We start from the raw sequence: 18,303 nt of genomic DNA on the forward strand, positions 1-18,303 counted from the left end.
ATGCCCAGCTAATTTTTGTATTTTTAGTAGAGACAGGGTTTCACCAAGTTGGCCAGGTTGGTCTCGAACTCCTGACCTCAGGTGATCTGCCCGCCTCGGCCTCTCAAAGTGCTGGGATTACAGGCGCGCGCCACAGCGCCCGGCTTTTTCCAGGTAGTTTTTTTTTTTTCTTTTTTTCTGAGACAGAGTTTCACTCTTGTTGCCCAGGCTGGAGTGCAATGGTGCAATCTCGGCTCACTGCAACCTCTGCCTCCTGGGTTCAAGCGATTCTCCTGCCTCAGTCTCCTGAGTAGCTGGGATTACAGGCACACACCACCACGCCTGGCTAATTTTCTTTATTTTTAGTAGAGACAGGGTTTCACCATGTTGGCCAGGCTGATTTCCAACTCCTGACCTCAGGTGATCCGCCTGCCTTGGCTTCCGAAAGTGCTGGGATTACAGGCGTGAGCCACCATGCCCGGCTTCCAGTAGCTTTTAAGCTTGTGTGTCTCACACCTCTCTTACCAAGTGATCTGTAAAGAGATATTTAAATGTAACTCATACTCTCCAATCAGTTTTCTTTTTCTTTTTTTTTTTTTTGTGACGGAGTCTCACTCTCTCAACCAGGCTGGAATGCAGTGACATGATCTCGGCTTATTGCAACTTCCACCTCCCAGGCTCAAGTGATCCTTCCACCTCAGCCTCCTGAGGAGCTGGGACCACAGGCACACACCATCATGCCAATCTAATTTTTAAAAACATTTTTGTAGAAAAGGGGTTGCACCATGTTGTCCAGGCTGGTCTTGAACTCCTGACCTCAAGTGATCTGCATGCCTTGGCCTCCCAAAGTGCTGGGATTATAGGCGTGAGTCACCCACTGTGCCCAGCCTGAGAATTTCATCAATTTGGAAAGAATGGGATAGAAGGAGACCCTGCCACAGACACTGGAATGTGGTTCTGGGAGAGGCTGGCAGAGGGAACAGAGAAGCCAGGAGAGGGGGCCTTCCCACCAGCTCAGTCAGGGCATAACTGCAAGCTCTCTGGGGGAGGTGGACACAGTCCTGTCTGTGCCCCTGCCCTGTGATCTTTCTCCCTGCTCATCAGCCACCTGGAATATAGGGAGCTCTAGTTGACTCGGCCCCAACAGAGAAGATGCCCCTCACCTTTGGCATCCTGCCGGCGCAGCTCCCGCTCCTGGATGAAGCCCCGAAACATCTGAGTCTCCATGAAGACCTCCAGGAAGTGGCGGAGGCTCTTGGAGGAGACAGCTTTGCGGAAGGCCTCCCGCTGCAGGGTTCTCTCCTCGCGCTCGCCCGACGTCAGGAACAAAGAGTAGTGTCCCACAATCTCCACGAAGAAGCGGACAAAGGCTTCAGACACCACCTCGTTCAAGGGACTGGACTCTGGAACTGAGTAAGGGGAGGAAAGGCCAGGAACGGTGAGGGCAGACAGGCTGGGCCAGAGCCCTTGAGACAAGCCAATTGGTAATCAAAGAACAGTAACTGCTAGTTCCCTTGATGGAAACTGCGATTATCCAGGAGGAGGGTTACCCAGGTTATTAAGACATTTCTTTCCATGCTTACTTTTTTAAATTTTAAATTGTTAAAAAAGTTTTTATTTTTATTTTGTTTTTATTTTTTGAGATGGAGTCTCACTCCTTTGCCCAGGCTGGAGTGCAGTGGCATAATCCTGACTCACTGCAACCTCTGCCTCCTGGGTTAAAGCAATCCCTCTGCCTCAGCCTCCCGAGTAGCTGGGATTATGGGCATGCGCCACCACGCCCAGCTAATTTTTGTATTTTTAGTAGAGATGGGGTTTCACCATGTTGGCCAAGCTGGTCTCGAACTTCTGAACTGAAGTGATCTGCCCACCTCGGTCTCCCAAAGTGCTGGGATTACAGGGATGAGCCTCTGCGCCCAGCCTTTTACTTTTTTTGAGATAGAGTCTTGCTCTGTCTCCCAGGCTGGAGTGCAGTGGTGTGATCTCGGTCCACTGCAACCTCTGCCTCCTAGATCAAGCGATTCTCCTGCCTCAGACTCCCGAGTAGCTGGGATTACAGGCGCTTGCCACTATGGCCAGCTAATTTTTGTATTTTCAGTAGAGATGTGGTTTCACCATATTGGCCAGGCTGGTTTCGAACTCTTGACTTCAGGTGATCCACCAGCCTTGGCCTCCCAGAGTGCTGGGATTACAGGTGTGAGCTACTGTGCCTGGCCACAGTTTTTAATTTTTGATTTTTTGAGATGGGGTCTCACTCTGTTGCCCAGGCTGGAGTGCAGTGGTGTGGCTCACTGCAGCCTCAACCTCCAGGGCTCAAGGGATCCTCCTGCCTCAGCCTCCCGGGTAGCTGGGACCACAGGCATGTGCCACCATGCCCAGATAATTTCCACACCCCCCTTTTAAACAGGTACTTTAAGGCCAAAATGGGGGAGGTGGGAAAATCTTTCCCACAATTCACTGTGGGAATGAAATCCAGATAAACAGAATGAGGCCCTGGTTTCTCTCCTTATGTCTCCCTTGCCCATATTCCTCCTTGTCCCTTGGCCACTGCCCATTTGTTCCCTGACCCTCAGAGTGGAAGGGAGAGACCCACTGGGAGGTGGCTGAACACTTACCGTGCCTGCCGTCTAGGGGACCTTCATCCTGCTCACAAGCCAGCTCGTTCCTCTGTTCCAGAATGTGTTCCAGGGCCACCTGAAGCTTCCGGGGCAGGATGGAGTCCTCATCATCCATCTGGAAAGCAGAGGTAGCAGGTGGGCTTATGGGCATGGTGGCTGCGTCTTGGCCATAGGACACACTGGAGTCACTGCAGGGCAGGCCTGGCTCAGTCTCCAGTTTAATGGAAGGAATACAACTGAAAGCCACAGGTCTGAGGTTTCAATCTTGAGCCTACTTTTTTTTTTTTTTTTTTTTCCGAGACAGAGTTTCACTCTTGGCGCATAGTCTGGAGTGCAATGCCACGATCTTGGCTCACTGCAACCTCTGCCTCCCGGATTCAAGCAATTCTGCCTCAGCCTCCCAAGTAGCTGGAACTACAGGCGCGTGCCACCGCTCCCGGCTAATGTTTTGTATTTTTAGTAGTTTAGTTTCACCATGTTAGCCAGGCTGGTCTCGAACTCCTGACCTCAGGTGATCCGCCCACCTTGGTCTCCCAAAGTGCTGGGATTACAGGCGTGAGCCACTGCACCTGGCCGAGCCTACTTTTTACAAGCAACGGGAGCCTCATTTTCCCCACTTGTAAAATGGACTACCAATCAATCTGTACCTTGTTGTGAAGCTACAGTGGACTACAATTACCCTGTGAAAGGGCTTGGCACTGAGAGGATACTCAGTAGATGATTTCCACTGCTCCATCCTGTAGGGTAGCTAGTGGATTCTGGTAACCAGGGGATTCTGGCCAGGGCAGATGGCCTGCGTGATCCAAGGATGGCTTTGGGATCTGGGCCTCAGAGCAGGAGGGTCTTGGGAAGGGCCTACCCTGTGGGCCTTGAGGAAGTGAAAGTAATGATAAAAAACAGCATTAATGCTACTGAACTTTTCAGCAATGTGGCAACACTTGGAAGTAATCCATCAGAATGCCCAGAGAAATTTTCTGTAATTACTATAATTACTTCTTGCAAAATCTGATAAGTTAGGCCTCTCTAGCAAATGATAAAAAGAAAATACATGTGTGTTACCTTCTCTGCTAGTGAAAGTAACTGATGATCATTATAAAAATATATGAATGTGCTAAAACAATTTAAAATCACTCATAACCTGTCTCTTTTCAGTTTCCCTCCCCAAGACAACAAGCGTTAATGTTTTAGTGGGTTTTCCTTTCAGTCCTTTTAAAGTGCACGTGCGTGTGCACACACACACACACACACACACACATATACATATTTTTTTTCCTGTCTCCTTTTCTCTTTTTTTTCTTCAGGAAAGGGTTTCACACTGTCTCTCGGGCTAGAGTACAGTGGCACGATCTCAGCTCACTGCAGCCTTGACCTCCCAGGCTTAAGTGATCCTCCTGCCTCAGCCTCCTGAGTAGCTGCTGGGACTACAGGTGCACACCAGCAGGCCTGGGTAATTTTTAAATTTTTTTATAGACACAAGGGTCTCACCATGTTGTCCCAGGCTGGTCTTTAACTCCTGGGCTCAAGTGATCTTCCTGCCTCAGCCTCTGGAGGTGCTGGGATTATAAGTGTGCCCCGGCCAGGGCAAATATTCTTTTTTTTTGAAACAGAGTCTCGCTCTGTCGCCCAGGTTGGAGTGCAGTGGCGTGATCTCGGCTCATTGCAAGCTCCACCTCCTGGGTTCACACTATTCTCCTGCCTCAGCCTCCCAAGTAGCTGGGACTACAGGTGTAAATGCATATTGAAGCTGGGCATGGTGGTGCATGCCTCCAGCTACTGAGGAGACTGAGGTGGGAAGATCACTTGAGGCCAGGAGTTTGAGACCAGCCTGGGCAACATAGTGAGATCCTTTTTTTTTTTTTTTTTTTTTGGAGATGGGATCTCACTCTGTCACCCAGGCTGGAGTGCAGTGGCGCAATCTCCGCTCACTGCAACCTCCACCTCCTGGGTTCAAGCAATTCTCCTGTCTAAGCCTCCCAAGTAGCTGGGATTACAGGTGCCCGCCACCATGCCTGGCTAATTTTTGTATTTTTAATAGAGATGGGGTTTCACCATATTAGTCAGGCTGGTCTCGAACTCCTGACCTCAGGTGATCCACCTGTCTCAGCCTCCCAAAGTGCTGGGATTACAGGTGTAAGCCACTGCACCCAGCTATTTTTAAAAATGAAAAATCTAGGTGCCTATAGTTATAAGATTACAAAGATTCTTTTTCTAATCGTTAGAAAACCACTTTGTGTCAGAACACGTAGAAAGCAATCCTTTGCCCAAACCCTTCCTTTTTGCCCCTTGCCTTCTGGCTTGTCCTCAGCCCAGCCCCGTCCTGGGGTCACACAGCTCTGCCACCCTGCTCTGCAATCCCAAAGAGCCTTTCCAAGGCTGGAGAGCTGAGCCCCAAACAACAAATAGGTAAAGACAAAGGGAGCAGGAGGCCGTCGCTGGCTTCACTCACCTGTCTGAGGAACCGGCTGTTGACGAGGTCAACCACAAGGACCTATGAGATGAGAGGAAAGGGACTGTTACTGTCACCAGGGCTTCTGGGATAGGGATGGACTCATAGCCTTCTTCCTTCTTGGCATGCAGAGAGGCAGCTGGGGCGGGGCTGGGGGTGAGCCATTTGTGGTTTCCTGACATTGCCACGGTAGCCACAGATAATGAAGAGCAGGGCTGGGGAGGGTCCTTCCTGAACTGCATGCTTTCAACACTGACACCGCAGGCTGGGATGCATGTGTGCTGTGGCTGGACTCCCCGCCTGGCTCTCACACTGGCTGAGGCAGAGCTTCTCACACTGCCTTTTAGGGTGTGGGCTACTGAGGTGGGCAAAAGACGCTGCAGGCCTCCCTGGTTCCCACCCTAGGGCCCCTGCCTTGTCCTTCCCCCAGCTGCCCACTTAACCGTGTCATTTCCCTCCAGGGGAGAGGAGGAGAGAAACCCACCTGGAGACTCGGTTAGGCTTTGGGCTTTCACTGCTGAAGGCTTTCAGGATAAAGCACTTCCTCCCTCATCCTCAGAGTGAGAATGAGACCTGGGACAGGACCAGGGTGGGGCAAGTGAGGTGCCTGGGGCGCAAAGGTCTCACAAGTGCTGCTGCTCCTGAGAGCACGACCCTCACTCAGACCCCAGCCAAGGCCACTGGCCGTGATGGAGGAGGAGCCAGGGGCCTGGATGGTCACCATAACAACAGCTGGAAACATGTGAGTTCTCCCATATCCCAGAGACCTGCCCAAGAGCGGAGGGCCACCTCTCCTTCCTTCCCACTCACACCCTCCGGGGTTGAACTGAGCCACCTGCAGGAGCACAGGGCACCCAGACGAACTCCTGGCTGCCCTCAAGCCTGCACTGAAAGCCCTAAGGCCGGTGGGTGATGTTTAATGGGGCGTTAGCACTATCTGGGCAATTAGAGGAGCAGCTTCTAGGGACCCAGACAGAAATGCACGACAGAGGGACAGGCGTTCCTCCTGGAGCTTCAGGGCTGAGCAACATTATTTAAGCTTCCTTCTCTGACTGCTGGAAGTCCCCAGTCCTCAGGGTCAAAACCATTTAGAGGAAGGGGCTGGGGCTAAGTAACTCCAGAAGTGCCAAGCAGGACTTTCCCCGCTTCGATGCTAAACTGGACACCCAGAACTTGGGGATTAAAAACATTTGTAACGGATATGACAACGGACCAGATCTTGCTAGCTCCTCAATGTAGGGGAGTGGGCGAGAGGGCAGGGGAGAGGAGAGGGCTATTAATCACTTAAGAGTTTTGACATCTGGCTAAATTGTTCATTGCTGACCTTCTCAAGAGGTGCTCATACCAGGCATTTCATTTGGAAGGGAAAACAGTGTTTGCAGTCACTGAGGGTCTGACTGAGTCAGCCATTGGGCAGGACCCATGCCAGACAAAGCCCTGGTGCCCCCGCGCCCTGCTCCCCAACACTGCTGGCTCTGAGAACCGCTCCATGATGCCTGCAGAGCCAGCACCCTGCTCTGTTCTCCGCACCCTGCGGGGAGGGGGACAGGGCTGAGTGGGAGCTCACCTCTTCCAGCGGCAGCTCCCTGAGCAGTGGCAGCGAGCTGGAGAGCAGCCCGATGAGGAAGGGTGTCGGCGAGCACACGATGTCGACCATGGCGGGTGGCAGCACCGGGATGTAGGTGTGCTGCCAGGCGAAGGGGTAGATCAGCGCCACCATCGCGTGGCAGCACTTGGACAGGGTGCTGCAGCCAGGGAGAGAACAGGGAGAGAGGCCGACTCAGCGAGGGCCCGAGGAAGCCTCCAGGGGAGAAGGCTCCTCCCAGAGGCAGGATGACTAGGAAAGGACACACGTGGATCCAGTGGAGCACATGATGGTCTCAGCACAGGCCACACCAGGCACTTAGAGCCTATGTGAGAGGCTTGCAGGCACAGCTACAGGGATGAGTTTAACGTCCTGGATAATTTTTACAAGTGCGTTTCCACATGTGAGCTGCATGCCCCGCACTCTCCCGCCCTGACCTTTTTTTGTGATCTATACTCTTGTAAGGTTTTTATTTATTTATTTATTTATTTTTATTTTTAATTTTTTTGGGACGGAGTCTCACTCTGTTGCCCAGGCTGGGGTGCAGTGGCGTGATTTGGGCTCACTGCAACCTCTGCCTCCCAGGTTCAGGTTCAAGCAATTCTCCCACCTCGGCCTCCTGAGTAGCTGGGACTACAGGCACGCGCCACCACACCTGGCTAATTTTTGTATTTTTAGTAGCGATGGGGTTTCACCATGTTGGTCAGGCTGGTCTTGAACTCCTGACTTCAAGTGATCCGCCCACCTCAGCCCCTCAAAGTGCTGGGATTACAGGCGTGAGCCACCATGCCTGGACTCTTGTAAGGTTTTAATTTATATTCATTTCCACCCTTACTCCCTGCCCCCTACACAAACAAAACAAAAACACAAACGGTGAAAGCCTATTTTCTCATGAATGCTCCTTCTCTTACTGAAGATCTGAAGATGCTTTCTATTGAAACACTGTAGCTTTTGCTTTGTTCTGTTCCAAGCATTCTTTCAGCTGAGCATGAACACCTAGGAAATCCGGGAAAAGGACAGAAAACTCCTTTGGTACTCACATGCCAGCAATCAGCTCCAAATGGGTTCCAAGTGAAGCTCATATACAGTTGAGCCTTACCCAGAATTCTGGTCAAAGATGATATGCTAGAGATGACTGAGGGCTGCCGGGCGCGGTGGCTCACGCCTGTAATCCCAGCACTTTGGGAGGCCGAGGTGAGTGGATCACCTGAGGTCAGGAGTTCGAGATCAGCCTGGCTAACATGGTGAAATTCCGTCTCCACTAAAAATACAAAAAATTAGCCAGGCATGGTGTACGCCCAGCTACTCAGGAGGCTGAGGCAGGAGAATTGCTTGAACCCAGGAGGTGAAGGTTGCGGTGAGCTGAGATTGCACCATTGCACTCCAGCCTGGGCAACAAGAATGAAACTCCATCTCAAAAAAAAAAAAAAAATAGAGATGACTGAGGGTTAACCATTTTACGCATTGAAATTTTTAAAAATAATAACATTGGGAGAGGCCAGGCACAGTGACTGATGCCTGTAATCCCAGCACTTTGGGAGGCTGAGGTGGTCAGAAGTTCAAGACCAGGCTGGCCAAGATGGTGAAACCTCGTCTCTATCAAAAAATACAAAAATTAGCTGGGCATGGTGATGCACGCCTGTAATCCCAGCTACTCAGGAGGTTGAGGTGGGAGAACTGCTTGAACCTGGGAGGCGGAGGTTGCAGTGAGCCGAGATTGCGCCATTGCACTCTAGCCTGGGTGACAGAGTGAGGCACTGTCTCAAAAACAGAAACAAAACACCAAAAAAACACTGGGAGAAATATTGGGAGTTTCTCTTCAAGAAAAATGGTCAGGCTGGGTGCGGTGGCTCACGCCTATAATCATAGCATTTTGGGAGGCCGAGGTGAGTGGATCACCTGAGGTCAGGAGTTCGAGACCAGTCTGGCCAACATGGGGAAACCCCATCTCTACTAAAAATAGGAGAGGATGTGGAGAAATAGGAACACTTTTACACTGTTGGTGGGACTGTAAACTAGTTCAACCATTGTGGAAGTCAGTGTGGCGATTCCTCAAGGATCTAGAACTAGAAATACCATTTGACCCAGCCATCCCATTACTGGGTATATACCCAAAGGATTATAAATCATGCTGCTATAAAGGCCTGTGCACACGTATGTTTATTGCAGCACTATTCACAATAGCAAAGACTTGGAACCAACCCAAATGTCCATCAATGATAGACTGGATTAAGAAAATGTGGCACATATACACCATGGAATACTATGCAGCCGTAAAAAAGGATGAGTTCATCCTTTGTAGGGACATGGATGAAGCTGGAAACCATCATTCTCAGCAAACTATCGCAAGAACAAAAAACCAAACACCACATGTTCTCACTCATAGGTGGGAATTGAACAAGGAGAACACTTGGACACAGGAAGGGGAACATCACACACTGGGGCCTGTTGTGGGGTGGGGGGAGGGGGGAGGGATAGCATTAGGAGATATACCCAATGTAAATGACGAGTTAATGGGTGCAGCACACCAACATGGCACATGTATACATATGTAACAGACCTGCACGCTGTGCACATGTACCCTAGAACTTAAAGTATAATAAAACAAAACAAAACAACAACAACAACAAGATATATGTGTGTATTAAAATATTATGTTCCAGTTGAGCCCAAGAGATTGAGACCAACCTGGGCAACATGGTGGGGCCCTGTTTCTCAAAAAAAAAAAAAAAAAAAAAAATAGCCTTTGGTGGTGACATGTGCCTGTGGTCCCAGCTACTCAGGAAGCTGAAGTGTGAAGATTACTTGAACCTGGAAGGTTGAGGCTGCAGTGAGCCGTGATCGTGTCACTGCACTCCAGCATGGATGACAGAGGGAGACCCTGTCTCAACAACAACAAAATCATCATTGTTGTACATGATAAATATATGCCATCTTTATATGACAATTAAAAATAATTAAAATTAAAAAATATATGTACACATAGCCTTCTTTTCCATTCCCCAATTTGGGGGCCCCTGGACTAATAATGGTACTATTGAATCTTCTTCATTTATCACCCTGTCTCTTAACCTTCCTGTTCCCTGTCTTTGCAAATAATCGTTCTCCTGATACTCACTGGAGTCAGGAAATACCTCTTAGCAGCATGGCATCCATGCATCGCACTGATATTCGGTCCTTATCTTTTCTTTCAAATGATCACCCCCAAGATGAGAAAAACGCTACCCCAAGATTTCATTCTTATCCCTACACTGTCTTCTTTATTAGCTGGGTAAGAGTAAGACATTGCATTTGGAAGATACCAAGAAAAAAGAGTGAGAGAATAATGAAGTTGGGACTTATATTAAGGAGAATACTATCCAGAATCCAGCCAGAGCTTAGGGTGAAGTGACTTCTGTGTCTTTCTTTTTTTTTTTTTTGAGACAGAAGTTCACTCTGTCTCCCAGGCTGGAGTACAGTGGCATGATCTCGGCTCACTGCAACCTTCACCTCCCGTGTTCAAGTGATTCTCCTGCCTCAGCCTCCTGTGTAGCTGAGATTAACAGGCATGCGCCACCATGCCTGGCTAATTTTTGTATTTTTGGTAGACACAGGGTTTCACCATGTTGGTCAGGCTGGTCTCGAACTCCTGACCTCAGGTGATCTGTTCACCTTGGCCTCCCAAAGTGCTGGGATTACAGGCGTGAGCCACCACATCCGGCCGACTTCTATGACTTTCGAAGGATCTAGATCTACATCTTCTGTCAAAGCAGAGATACCTTTTCCTAAGGCATCACTTCCTCTCAAATATTCAAGAATGTTAATGCTTTAGTTAATTCCTCACCATTTATGTTTTAGTTCCTTGATCTATAAACCACTGAATGTACTGAATTCACTTTGTTCTAAATTTTTTATTTTTTTATTTTAGGACTAATCTATGTTGATGCGTGGAGCCAGGCTACAAAGTTGCTATGCTCGTGTGCTATGGTTGTAAAGTCAGGACTCAGAAAATCAGAACATTAACATATAAGTGAGGATAGTTGTTTCTAGAGTAAGATTTTTCAGACTATAGTTTGCAGCCCATTAGTGGGTCTTGAAATCATTTTAGAGGGTTACGATCAGCATTAAAAACAAGAACAAAAAGAATAGAATAGAAAATAAGAGAGTGTGCTGCATGTTTCCCAGCTGTAAATAACTATCTGTGTGTCAGCTGGGTGCGGTGGCTCGTGCCTGTAATCCTAGCACTTTGGGAGGCTGAGGCGGGTGGATCACCTGAGGTCAGGAGTTCAAGGCTATACTGACCAACATGGAGAAACCCCATCTCTACTAAAAATACAAAAAATACAAAAACAAAAAATGAATCGGGCATGGTGGCATGTGCCTGTAATCCCAGCTACTCAGGAGGCTGAGGCAGGAGAATCGCTTGAACCCAGGAGACGGAGGTTGCAGTGAGCCGAGATTGCACCATTGCACCCCAGGCTGGGCAACAAATGCGAAACTCTGTCTCAAAGGAAAACAACAACAACAAAACAACTATCTGTGTGTGTGGTGGGGGCGGGTGGGAAGGCATACCCTGGGTCTGATTGTAAAATGTACTTCTCATTGTGGGCTGCAATGAAAAGGGCTTGAAGCCAATGATTTGGACTAGAAGACTGGGAGTGGGTGCTGGGCACAGTGGCTCACGCCTGTAATCCCAGCACTTTGGGAAGCTGAGGCAGGTAGATCACCTGAGGTCAGGAGTTCGAGATCAGCCTGGCCAACATGGTGAAACCCTGTCTCTACTGAAAATACAAAAAAATTAGCCAGATGTGGTGGCGGGTGCCTGTAGTCCCAGCTACTCGGGAGGGAGGCTGAGGCAGGAGAATCGCTTGAATCCGAGAGGCAGAAGTTGTTGTGAGTCAAGATCACACTGCTGCACTCCAGTCTGGGCAACAGAGTGAGACTCCGTCTCAAAAAAATAAAAGAGACCTTAAGAAGGAAATCCCTGCATGAAGGTATTTTGCATGAAACCAGTCTCTTTTTATAGCACGTTTGCCAAAGTGCCTAAATGTGACTTGGAAACGAAGTGGTTCATGAGAAGATCCATGGTCCATTTCCCTAGTCTTTGAAACTCTGACTTTAGTCCATTAAAGGAGAAGAAAAAATGCAGTATTTGTGTTTAAGATTCCTTCTACGTGTCAGACTTGTGGTTCAAGCACTTTCGACTTCACAGTTACAGAATGACAGAATTTAGACCTGGAAGAGTTCTTGGGGATTGAGTTCAGTTTCTTTTGGATTTTTAAGGTAGGAAGAGTGAGGCTAAATGAGGCTAAAATAACTCTGAATGTAGGATGGGGCAGAGTAGGGAGAGAAGGGTCCTGCAGACTGGAGAAGGCAGGATTGCTGCTCAGAGGAATGCAAGCATGAGGAGGCACCCTACGATCCAGGCACAGTGGCATGTGCCTGTAGTCCCAGCTACTGAATCCCAGAGGCTGAGGTGGGAGGATCTCTTGAGCCCTGGAGTTCAAGTCCAGCCTGGGCAACATAGTTAGATCCTCATCTCTAAAACAAAAAATTAAATGTATATAAAAAGGAGGCACAGTGAGGATAGCCTATGTGTGTTTTTTTCCCAATCATTGCAATAGAAAAACAAAACAAAAACATGTTTAACTTTTTTTCCCAACTCAAAGAAAAGGCTACCTGCTTTTTTTTTTTTTTTGAGACAGTGTCTCACTCTGTTGCCAGGTTGGAGTGCGGTGGCACAATCTCTGCCCATTTCAACCTCTGCCTCCCAGGTTCAAGCAATTCTTCTGCCTCAGCCTCCCAAGCAGCTGGGACTACAGGTGTGCGCCACCATGCCTGGCTAATTTTTTGTATTTTTGGTAGAGATGGGATTTCACCATGTTGGCCAGGATGGTCTCGATTTCTTGACCTCATGATCCACCCGCCTCAGCCTCCCAAAGTGCTGGGATTACAGGCGTGAGCCACTGCACCTGGCTGGCTACCTCCATTTTTACTTCCTTGTGGTCTCATTCCTAGAAGGAGGAAGTACAAGGGGCTGCTCCCTTCTCCTTGCTGTACAGCCCCTTGGGGCTCCTTGCTGTACAGCCCTTTGGGACTCCTAAAGCCGTATGTTGCCTTCAGTGACAGAGAGGCCCCCAGGGCCTGGGACACCCGGAGGCCCTGGTTCAGCTGCAGTGAGTGTGAACCATCTGGAGGAGAAGGTCGTGGGAGCAAGGTCAGGAAAGATGACCAGCAATGCCGGTGCTAGATGCAGAGGCTGGTGGAGAAACATGACAGAAAGGAAGCCAAAGTTCACTCAGTGAACTGGATGCATGGGGCTCCAGGACAGCAGTTTTCAGGCTTGATGCGACAAATGATGACGACTCGGCTGGGGAACCAGCTGGCCGCGTGGGAGGAGCTGACCGTTTGTTGACTATCTCCTGTGGCAAGTTTGTTTTGAGTAGTCTGATCCCACTGTTGTGGCTGCAACGAACGTTTCTGTACCTGGTTATCATGAATACCTCGTTAGCCGGAGCCCATGGAGCACAGGGTGCTGGAGACAATACGGCAACAAGCAGGCAGGTGAAGGGTCTCATTCCTCTTGCTCTGTAGCCCACATCAACGTTTTTTCTTTTTTTAGATGGAATCTCACTCTGTCGCCCAGACTGGAGTGCAGTGGCACGATCTTGGCTCATTGCAACCTCCACCTCCTGGGTTCAAGCGATTCTCCTGCCTCAGTCTCCCAAGTAGCTGGGATTACAGGCACGTGCCACCAATGCCTGGTTAATTTTTTTTTTTTTTTTTGAGATGGAGTCTTGCTCTGGCACCCAGGCTGGAGTGCAATGGTGCGATCTTGGCTCACTGCAACCTCTGCCTCCAGGGTTCAAGTGATTCTCCTGCCTCAGCCTCCCGAGTTGCTGGGATTAAAGGCACGTGCCACCACGCCCAGCTAATTTTTGTATTCTTAGTAGAGATGGGGTTTCACCATGTTGGCCTGGCTTATCTCTAACTCTTGACCTCATAATCTGCCCACCTTGGCCTCCCAAAGTGCTGGGATTACAGGCATGAGCCACCACGCCCAGCCCACACCAATGTTCTAAAAATAATTCTGCCCCTAAACACTAAAAGGAAAGGTCAAATTTTGTGAATAATTCCATGAGTGGCAGCCCTTTCCTCAAAATAAATGATAGAGCAGGAAAGGATTATTTTGGATGGAGCTTGTTTCAATCCTTGATGCAAGCGGTAATAAAATTTTATTCCCTGACTTGTGAAGGCCCGAGGAGCCCTCAAGGAGGGGGATGGGAGGTGGGCACTCCTGGGACTGGTGGTCCCTTAGGAACATGCCAATAGTCAGTGGTTCTGGGGATGCTAGGGATGACTGGTCAAGAGGGCTTGCTGCAGAGTGTGGAGGTGGAGGGGCTAGAGAAGAGGCAGTGTTTTTGAAGGAAGACATAGAAAGAGAGTCCTCGCTCGCAGCTGGCTTGCATTACAGTGGTGTGGAGGAAAGAAACGCCAGCACTCACAGCTGTGATCAATTGTACAAAAGTGGGGCAGGGAAGAGAAGGCCCCAGTGGGAGGTTGGCTGGGCCTCAGGGTTAAAAGTTGGGCATGGGTGAGAAGGGTTGGGTCCAAGGATGTTTTGCTGTTGGGTGGTGGTTCCTGAGGGTTGGAGCAGTATTCCAGAACATCAGGACGCACTCGTAAGGAATGCCAAAGTTTTCCTGGAGCCAACTTTTTAGTTCTGGTTGCTACTAAGCCTCTGCTCCATACTTGGTGTTCCTACGCTCAGCTGGCTTCCAACTCTCTATGAAGCAGTAAGGATCCAGCACAGAGCTTCCTCTAAGATGCTACCAGAAAAGTAAATGAAGAGTTTCCCGAATTAGAGGAACACCCCAGGAACTGGAAGGCTGATTCAGTGAATGCCCTTTAGTATCCCAAGCAAAGTAGCTCTCCTATTGGTGCTCCACTCCCGAAAACATGAGTGAAAGGTAAATTCACGTGTGGTCTGGTGCCTGGTGAAACCTACCAGGAGGTGGGAGTCACCATGCAGCGGCTCCTGGTTTCCATCACTGTACTTGCAAATCCTGAGGCCGTGTGCCACACAGTTGAAAACGAACACAGGCTGGGCTTCAAGACAACTAGTTCTGTTACTCTCTGCATGATCTCAGGTAAAGCCCTGAACTGCTCCAGGCCTCAGATTCTCACCTGTGAAATAACTAAAGTAGACTAGATCATCGCTAGATTGTTGCTGATGTCCTTCCAGCTTCTTTTTTTTTTTTTTAATTTTTTACTTTTTGAGATGGAGTTTCGCTCTTGTTGCCCAGGCTGGAGTGCAATGGTGTCGTCTCAGCTCACTGCAACCTCTGCCTCACGGGTTCGAGTGATTCTCCTATCTCAGCCTCCTGAGGAGCTGGGATTACAGGCATGTGCCACCATGCCCAGCTAATTTTTGTATTTTTAGTACAGATGTGGTTTCACCATGTTGGTCAGGCTGGTCTCAAACTCCTGACTTCAGATGATCCACCTGCCTCGGCCTCCCAAAGTGCTGGGATTACAGGCTTGAGCCACTGCACCTGGCCGTCCTTCCAACTTTAACATCTACAAACGATGAACCCAGAAGAGAGAGCAAAGGCCAGGAGCTGGAAACAGGAGCTTTTGTTGAGGCCATCAAAAGAACGAAGGGTGTCACAGGAAGGTAATTCTAGTGCTCCTTAGCCAAGACAGAACAAAAGAATGATGGTGACACTCACTAAGAAATTCATAGAGAAGGCCGGGCACGGTGGTTCACGCCTATAATCCCAACATTGTGGGAGGCTGAGGCGGGCAGATCACTTGAGGTCAGGAGTTTCAGACCAGCCTGGCCAACATAGTGAAACCCCGTCTCTACTAAAAATACAGAAAAATTAGCCAGCCGTGGTGGCACGTGCCTGTAGTCCCAGCTGCTTGGGAGGCTGAGGCAGGAGAATCACTTGAAACTGGGAGGTGGAGGTTGCAGTGAGCCGAGATCATGCCACTGCACTCCAGCCTGGGCAACAGAGCAAGCCTCCATCTCAGGAAAAAAAAAAAAAAAGAATCTCAGAGAAACGTGTCTGAGAGGTTTCCAGTGGCTGCAGTGCATCCAAAAGGTGAAGATGACAGTGTTTCAAAGCCAGTATAGTCTGGGAGGGATTTGACTCCAAGAGAAGAACTGGAATAAGCTTCCAGCCCCAGGATGTCAGTGATGGGTCTGGATTAGAAGACAACAGCATTTGTGGCTATGCTAAACTCTAAATCTTGCTCTAATTGGTATCTTGTTGGTATTCATATGCAAAAATAGGTGGTTAATACTTAACATTTAATCAGGCTGTACAATTATACTATTAAAATTGTATTTTTTTTTTTGAAATGGAGTCTTGCTCTGTTGCCCAAGCTGCAGTATAGTCATGCCATCTTGGCTTACTGCAGCCTCCCTCCTGGGTTCAAGTGATTCTCCTGCCTCAGCCTTCTGAGTAGCTGGGATTACAGGCGCCTGCCATCATGCCCAGCTAATTTTTGTATTTTTAGTACAGACGGGGTTTCACCATGTTGGCCAGGCTGGTCTCGAATTCCTGACCTCAGGTGATCAATCTGTCTCAGCCTCCCAAAGTGCTGGGGTTACAGGCGTGAGCCACTGCACCTGCCTAAAATTGTGTTTTTCATAGGACTTTGCTGAACTAAATGTACTTATCTCTAAGACTCTGTCAACCATGCTGAGGACTAGCTAGACCTCTGAAGTATCCTATGGATGCCAGAGCAGCAAGGTGGCAGCTTCAAACACTTTCGGCTAGGCCTTGGGCAAACTCATCTCCCTGGAGAGGGTGTGGTGAGAAGCCCAACCTCCTGGGATGGCAAATGTTGCTGGGTGCAACCAATTCTAAAAAGGACATGGGATTCTCATTTAAGCTTGTGTAAACTTATTAAAAATGAACCAAACCAAACAAATAAGAGGATGAAAGTGCACAGCTACATATGAACTTATTTGTGTAGTTACCTATATGTCAAAGACAAGGCTCAAACTCCTGTATGTGTCAAGATTTGCCCACCTAATCCTACTTATCACTAGCCAGTAGTCTATCATTTAGCTTATGGTTTAATGCACTACAAACATATAAGTCAATTTCTTATTTGTTTTATTTTTTAATTTGCTTTTTAAAGACAAGGTCCACCCCAGCTGGAGAGCAGTAGTGCAGTCATAGCTCACTAGCCTCAAACTCCTGGGCTCACGTGATCCTTCCACCTCAGCCTCCTGAGTAGCTGGAACTACAGGCATGTGCCAGCATGCCCAGCTCATAAATTTCTTGAATATTAAAAACTTTGTCCCCTATAAAGGTGTTTTTCATTTGTTTATTTGTTTGTTTTAAGAGATGGGGTCTTGCTATGTTGCCCAAGCTGGTCTCAAACTCCTGGGCTCAAGCAATCCTCCTGCTTTGGCCTCCTAAAGTGCTAAGATTATGGGCGTGAGCCACCATGCCCGACCTCCTTCTAAAACTTTTTGCACATATTTGTTTACGTGCAGCTCTGACTTTATCATTCAGCTTGGTCTGTAGGTTTAGCCAAAACTTTGGGGAACTGAAATTAGTAAAGTAAAAAACAAAATGTTTATCATCAGGGAAATGAAGGCGAGGGTGTAGAGAAGTATTTATCTGTTGTCATGACCACAGAACAAGCCATCACAACAGCATTCTTTCCTTTCCATCTGTCAAACTCTTGCTTGACAGAGCCATTAGAACACTCAATGTCCAGCCTAAAGATAAAACAGAGCAAAAATGTTATTCTAAACTTGATAGATTTTTGGCTCAACTTAAAACCCTTTTATAACTCATACAATCTTTGCCATAACTCCCTGAAGCTTCCTCTTGCAGTGGGAGACTCACAGCGATGATGAGAGAATAAATTGTGTTTGTGGGGGAGAGTGCTGCGGGGGTGGCTACCGACCTAGAGTGGGCGAAGGTCCCCTCTGGGATGTCACCGGGCCACGCACTGAGTCTGTGACATGTCCTGTTCTCATGCCCTGTTCCGTGCCCTCATTAAGTTAGGGGCTACAGCTGGAAATCAGGAGAATAAGGAGGCTTTCTGCCACATGAGCGGAGCAGGGTTGGGCATGAGTGCATGTGCAGCCCCAGGAGTACTGGGGATGAGGGTACCAGCTGTAATTTAACCTGAAGACTTTCTTTTTTCTTTTTTAAATTTTTTAAATTGAGATAGAGTCTCACTCTGATGCCCAGGCTGGAGTGTAGTGGTGTGATCTCAGCTCACTGCAACCTCCACCTCCCAGGTTCAAGTGATTCTCCTGCCTCAGCCTCCTAAGTAGCTGGGATTACAGGCGCCCGCCACCATGCCCGCTAATTTTTGTATTTTTAATGGAGACGGGGTTTCACCACGTTGGCCAGGCTGGTCTTGAACTCCCAACCTCAGGTGATCCACCTGCCTTGGCCTCCCAAAGTGCTGGGATTACAGGCATGAGCAATTGCACCCGGCCCTTTTTAAAAAAATTTTTTCTTTCTTTATTTTTTTTGAGACAGAATCTCGCTCTGTTGCCCAGGTTGGAGTGCAGTGGCTCAATCTCAGCTTACTGTAACCTCTGCCTCCTAGGTTCAAGTGATTCTCCTGCCTCAGCCTCCTGAGTAGCTGGGATTATAGGCGTGTGCCACCACGCCCAGCTAATTTTTGTCTTTTTAGTAGAGACAGGGTTTCAC

The 18,303-nt window shown here is 48.6% G+C and overlaps 1 protein-coding gene across 6 annotated transcripts in view; it reads right to left on the reverse strand.

The window, feature by feature from the left end:
* DENND2A (DENN domain containing 2A) overlaps positions 1–18,303 on the reverse strand; it is a 120,898-nt gene that overhangs the window by 2,291 nt on the left and 100,304 nt on the right. For all 6 annotated transcript variants that reach the window (XM_034965101.4, XM_034965104.3, XM_034965103.3 and 3 more), the window contains 4 exons: positions 6,611–6,788; positions 5,044–5,085; positions 2,595–2,712; positions 1,143–1,388 (listed from right to left, as the gene is read on the reverse strand). In XM_034965101.4, the coding sequence (XP_034820992.2) occupies positions 1,143–1,388; positions 2,595–2,712; positions 5,044–5,085; positions 6,611–6,788 (584 nt within the window). The remainder of the gene's footprint in view (positions 1–1,142; positions 1,389–2,594; positions 2,713–5,043; positions 5,086–6,610; positions 6,789–18,303) is intronic.

The sequence above is a fragment of the Pan paniscus genome, chromosome 6 (assembly GCF_029289425.2).
Source record: "Pan paniscus chromosome 6, NHGRI_mPanPan1-v2.0_pri, whole genome shotgun sequence".
NCBI lineage: Eukaryota > Metazoa > Chordata > Mammalia > Primates > Hominidae > Pan > Pan paniscus.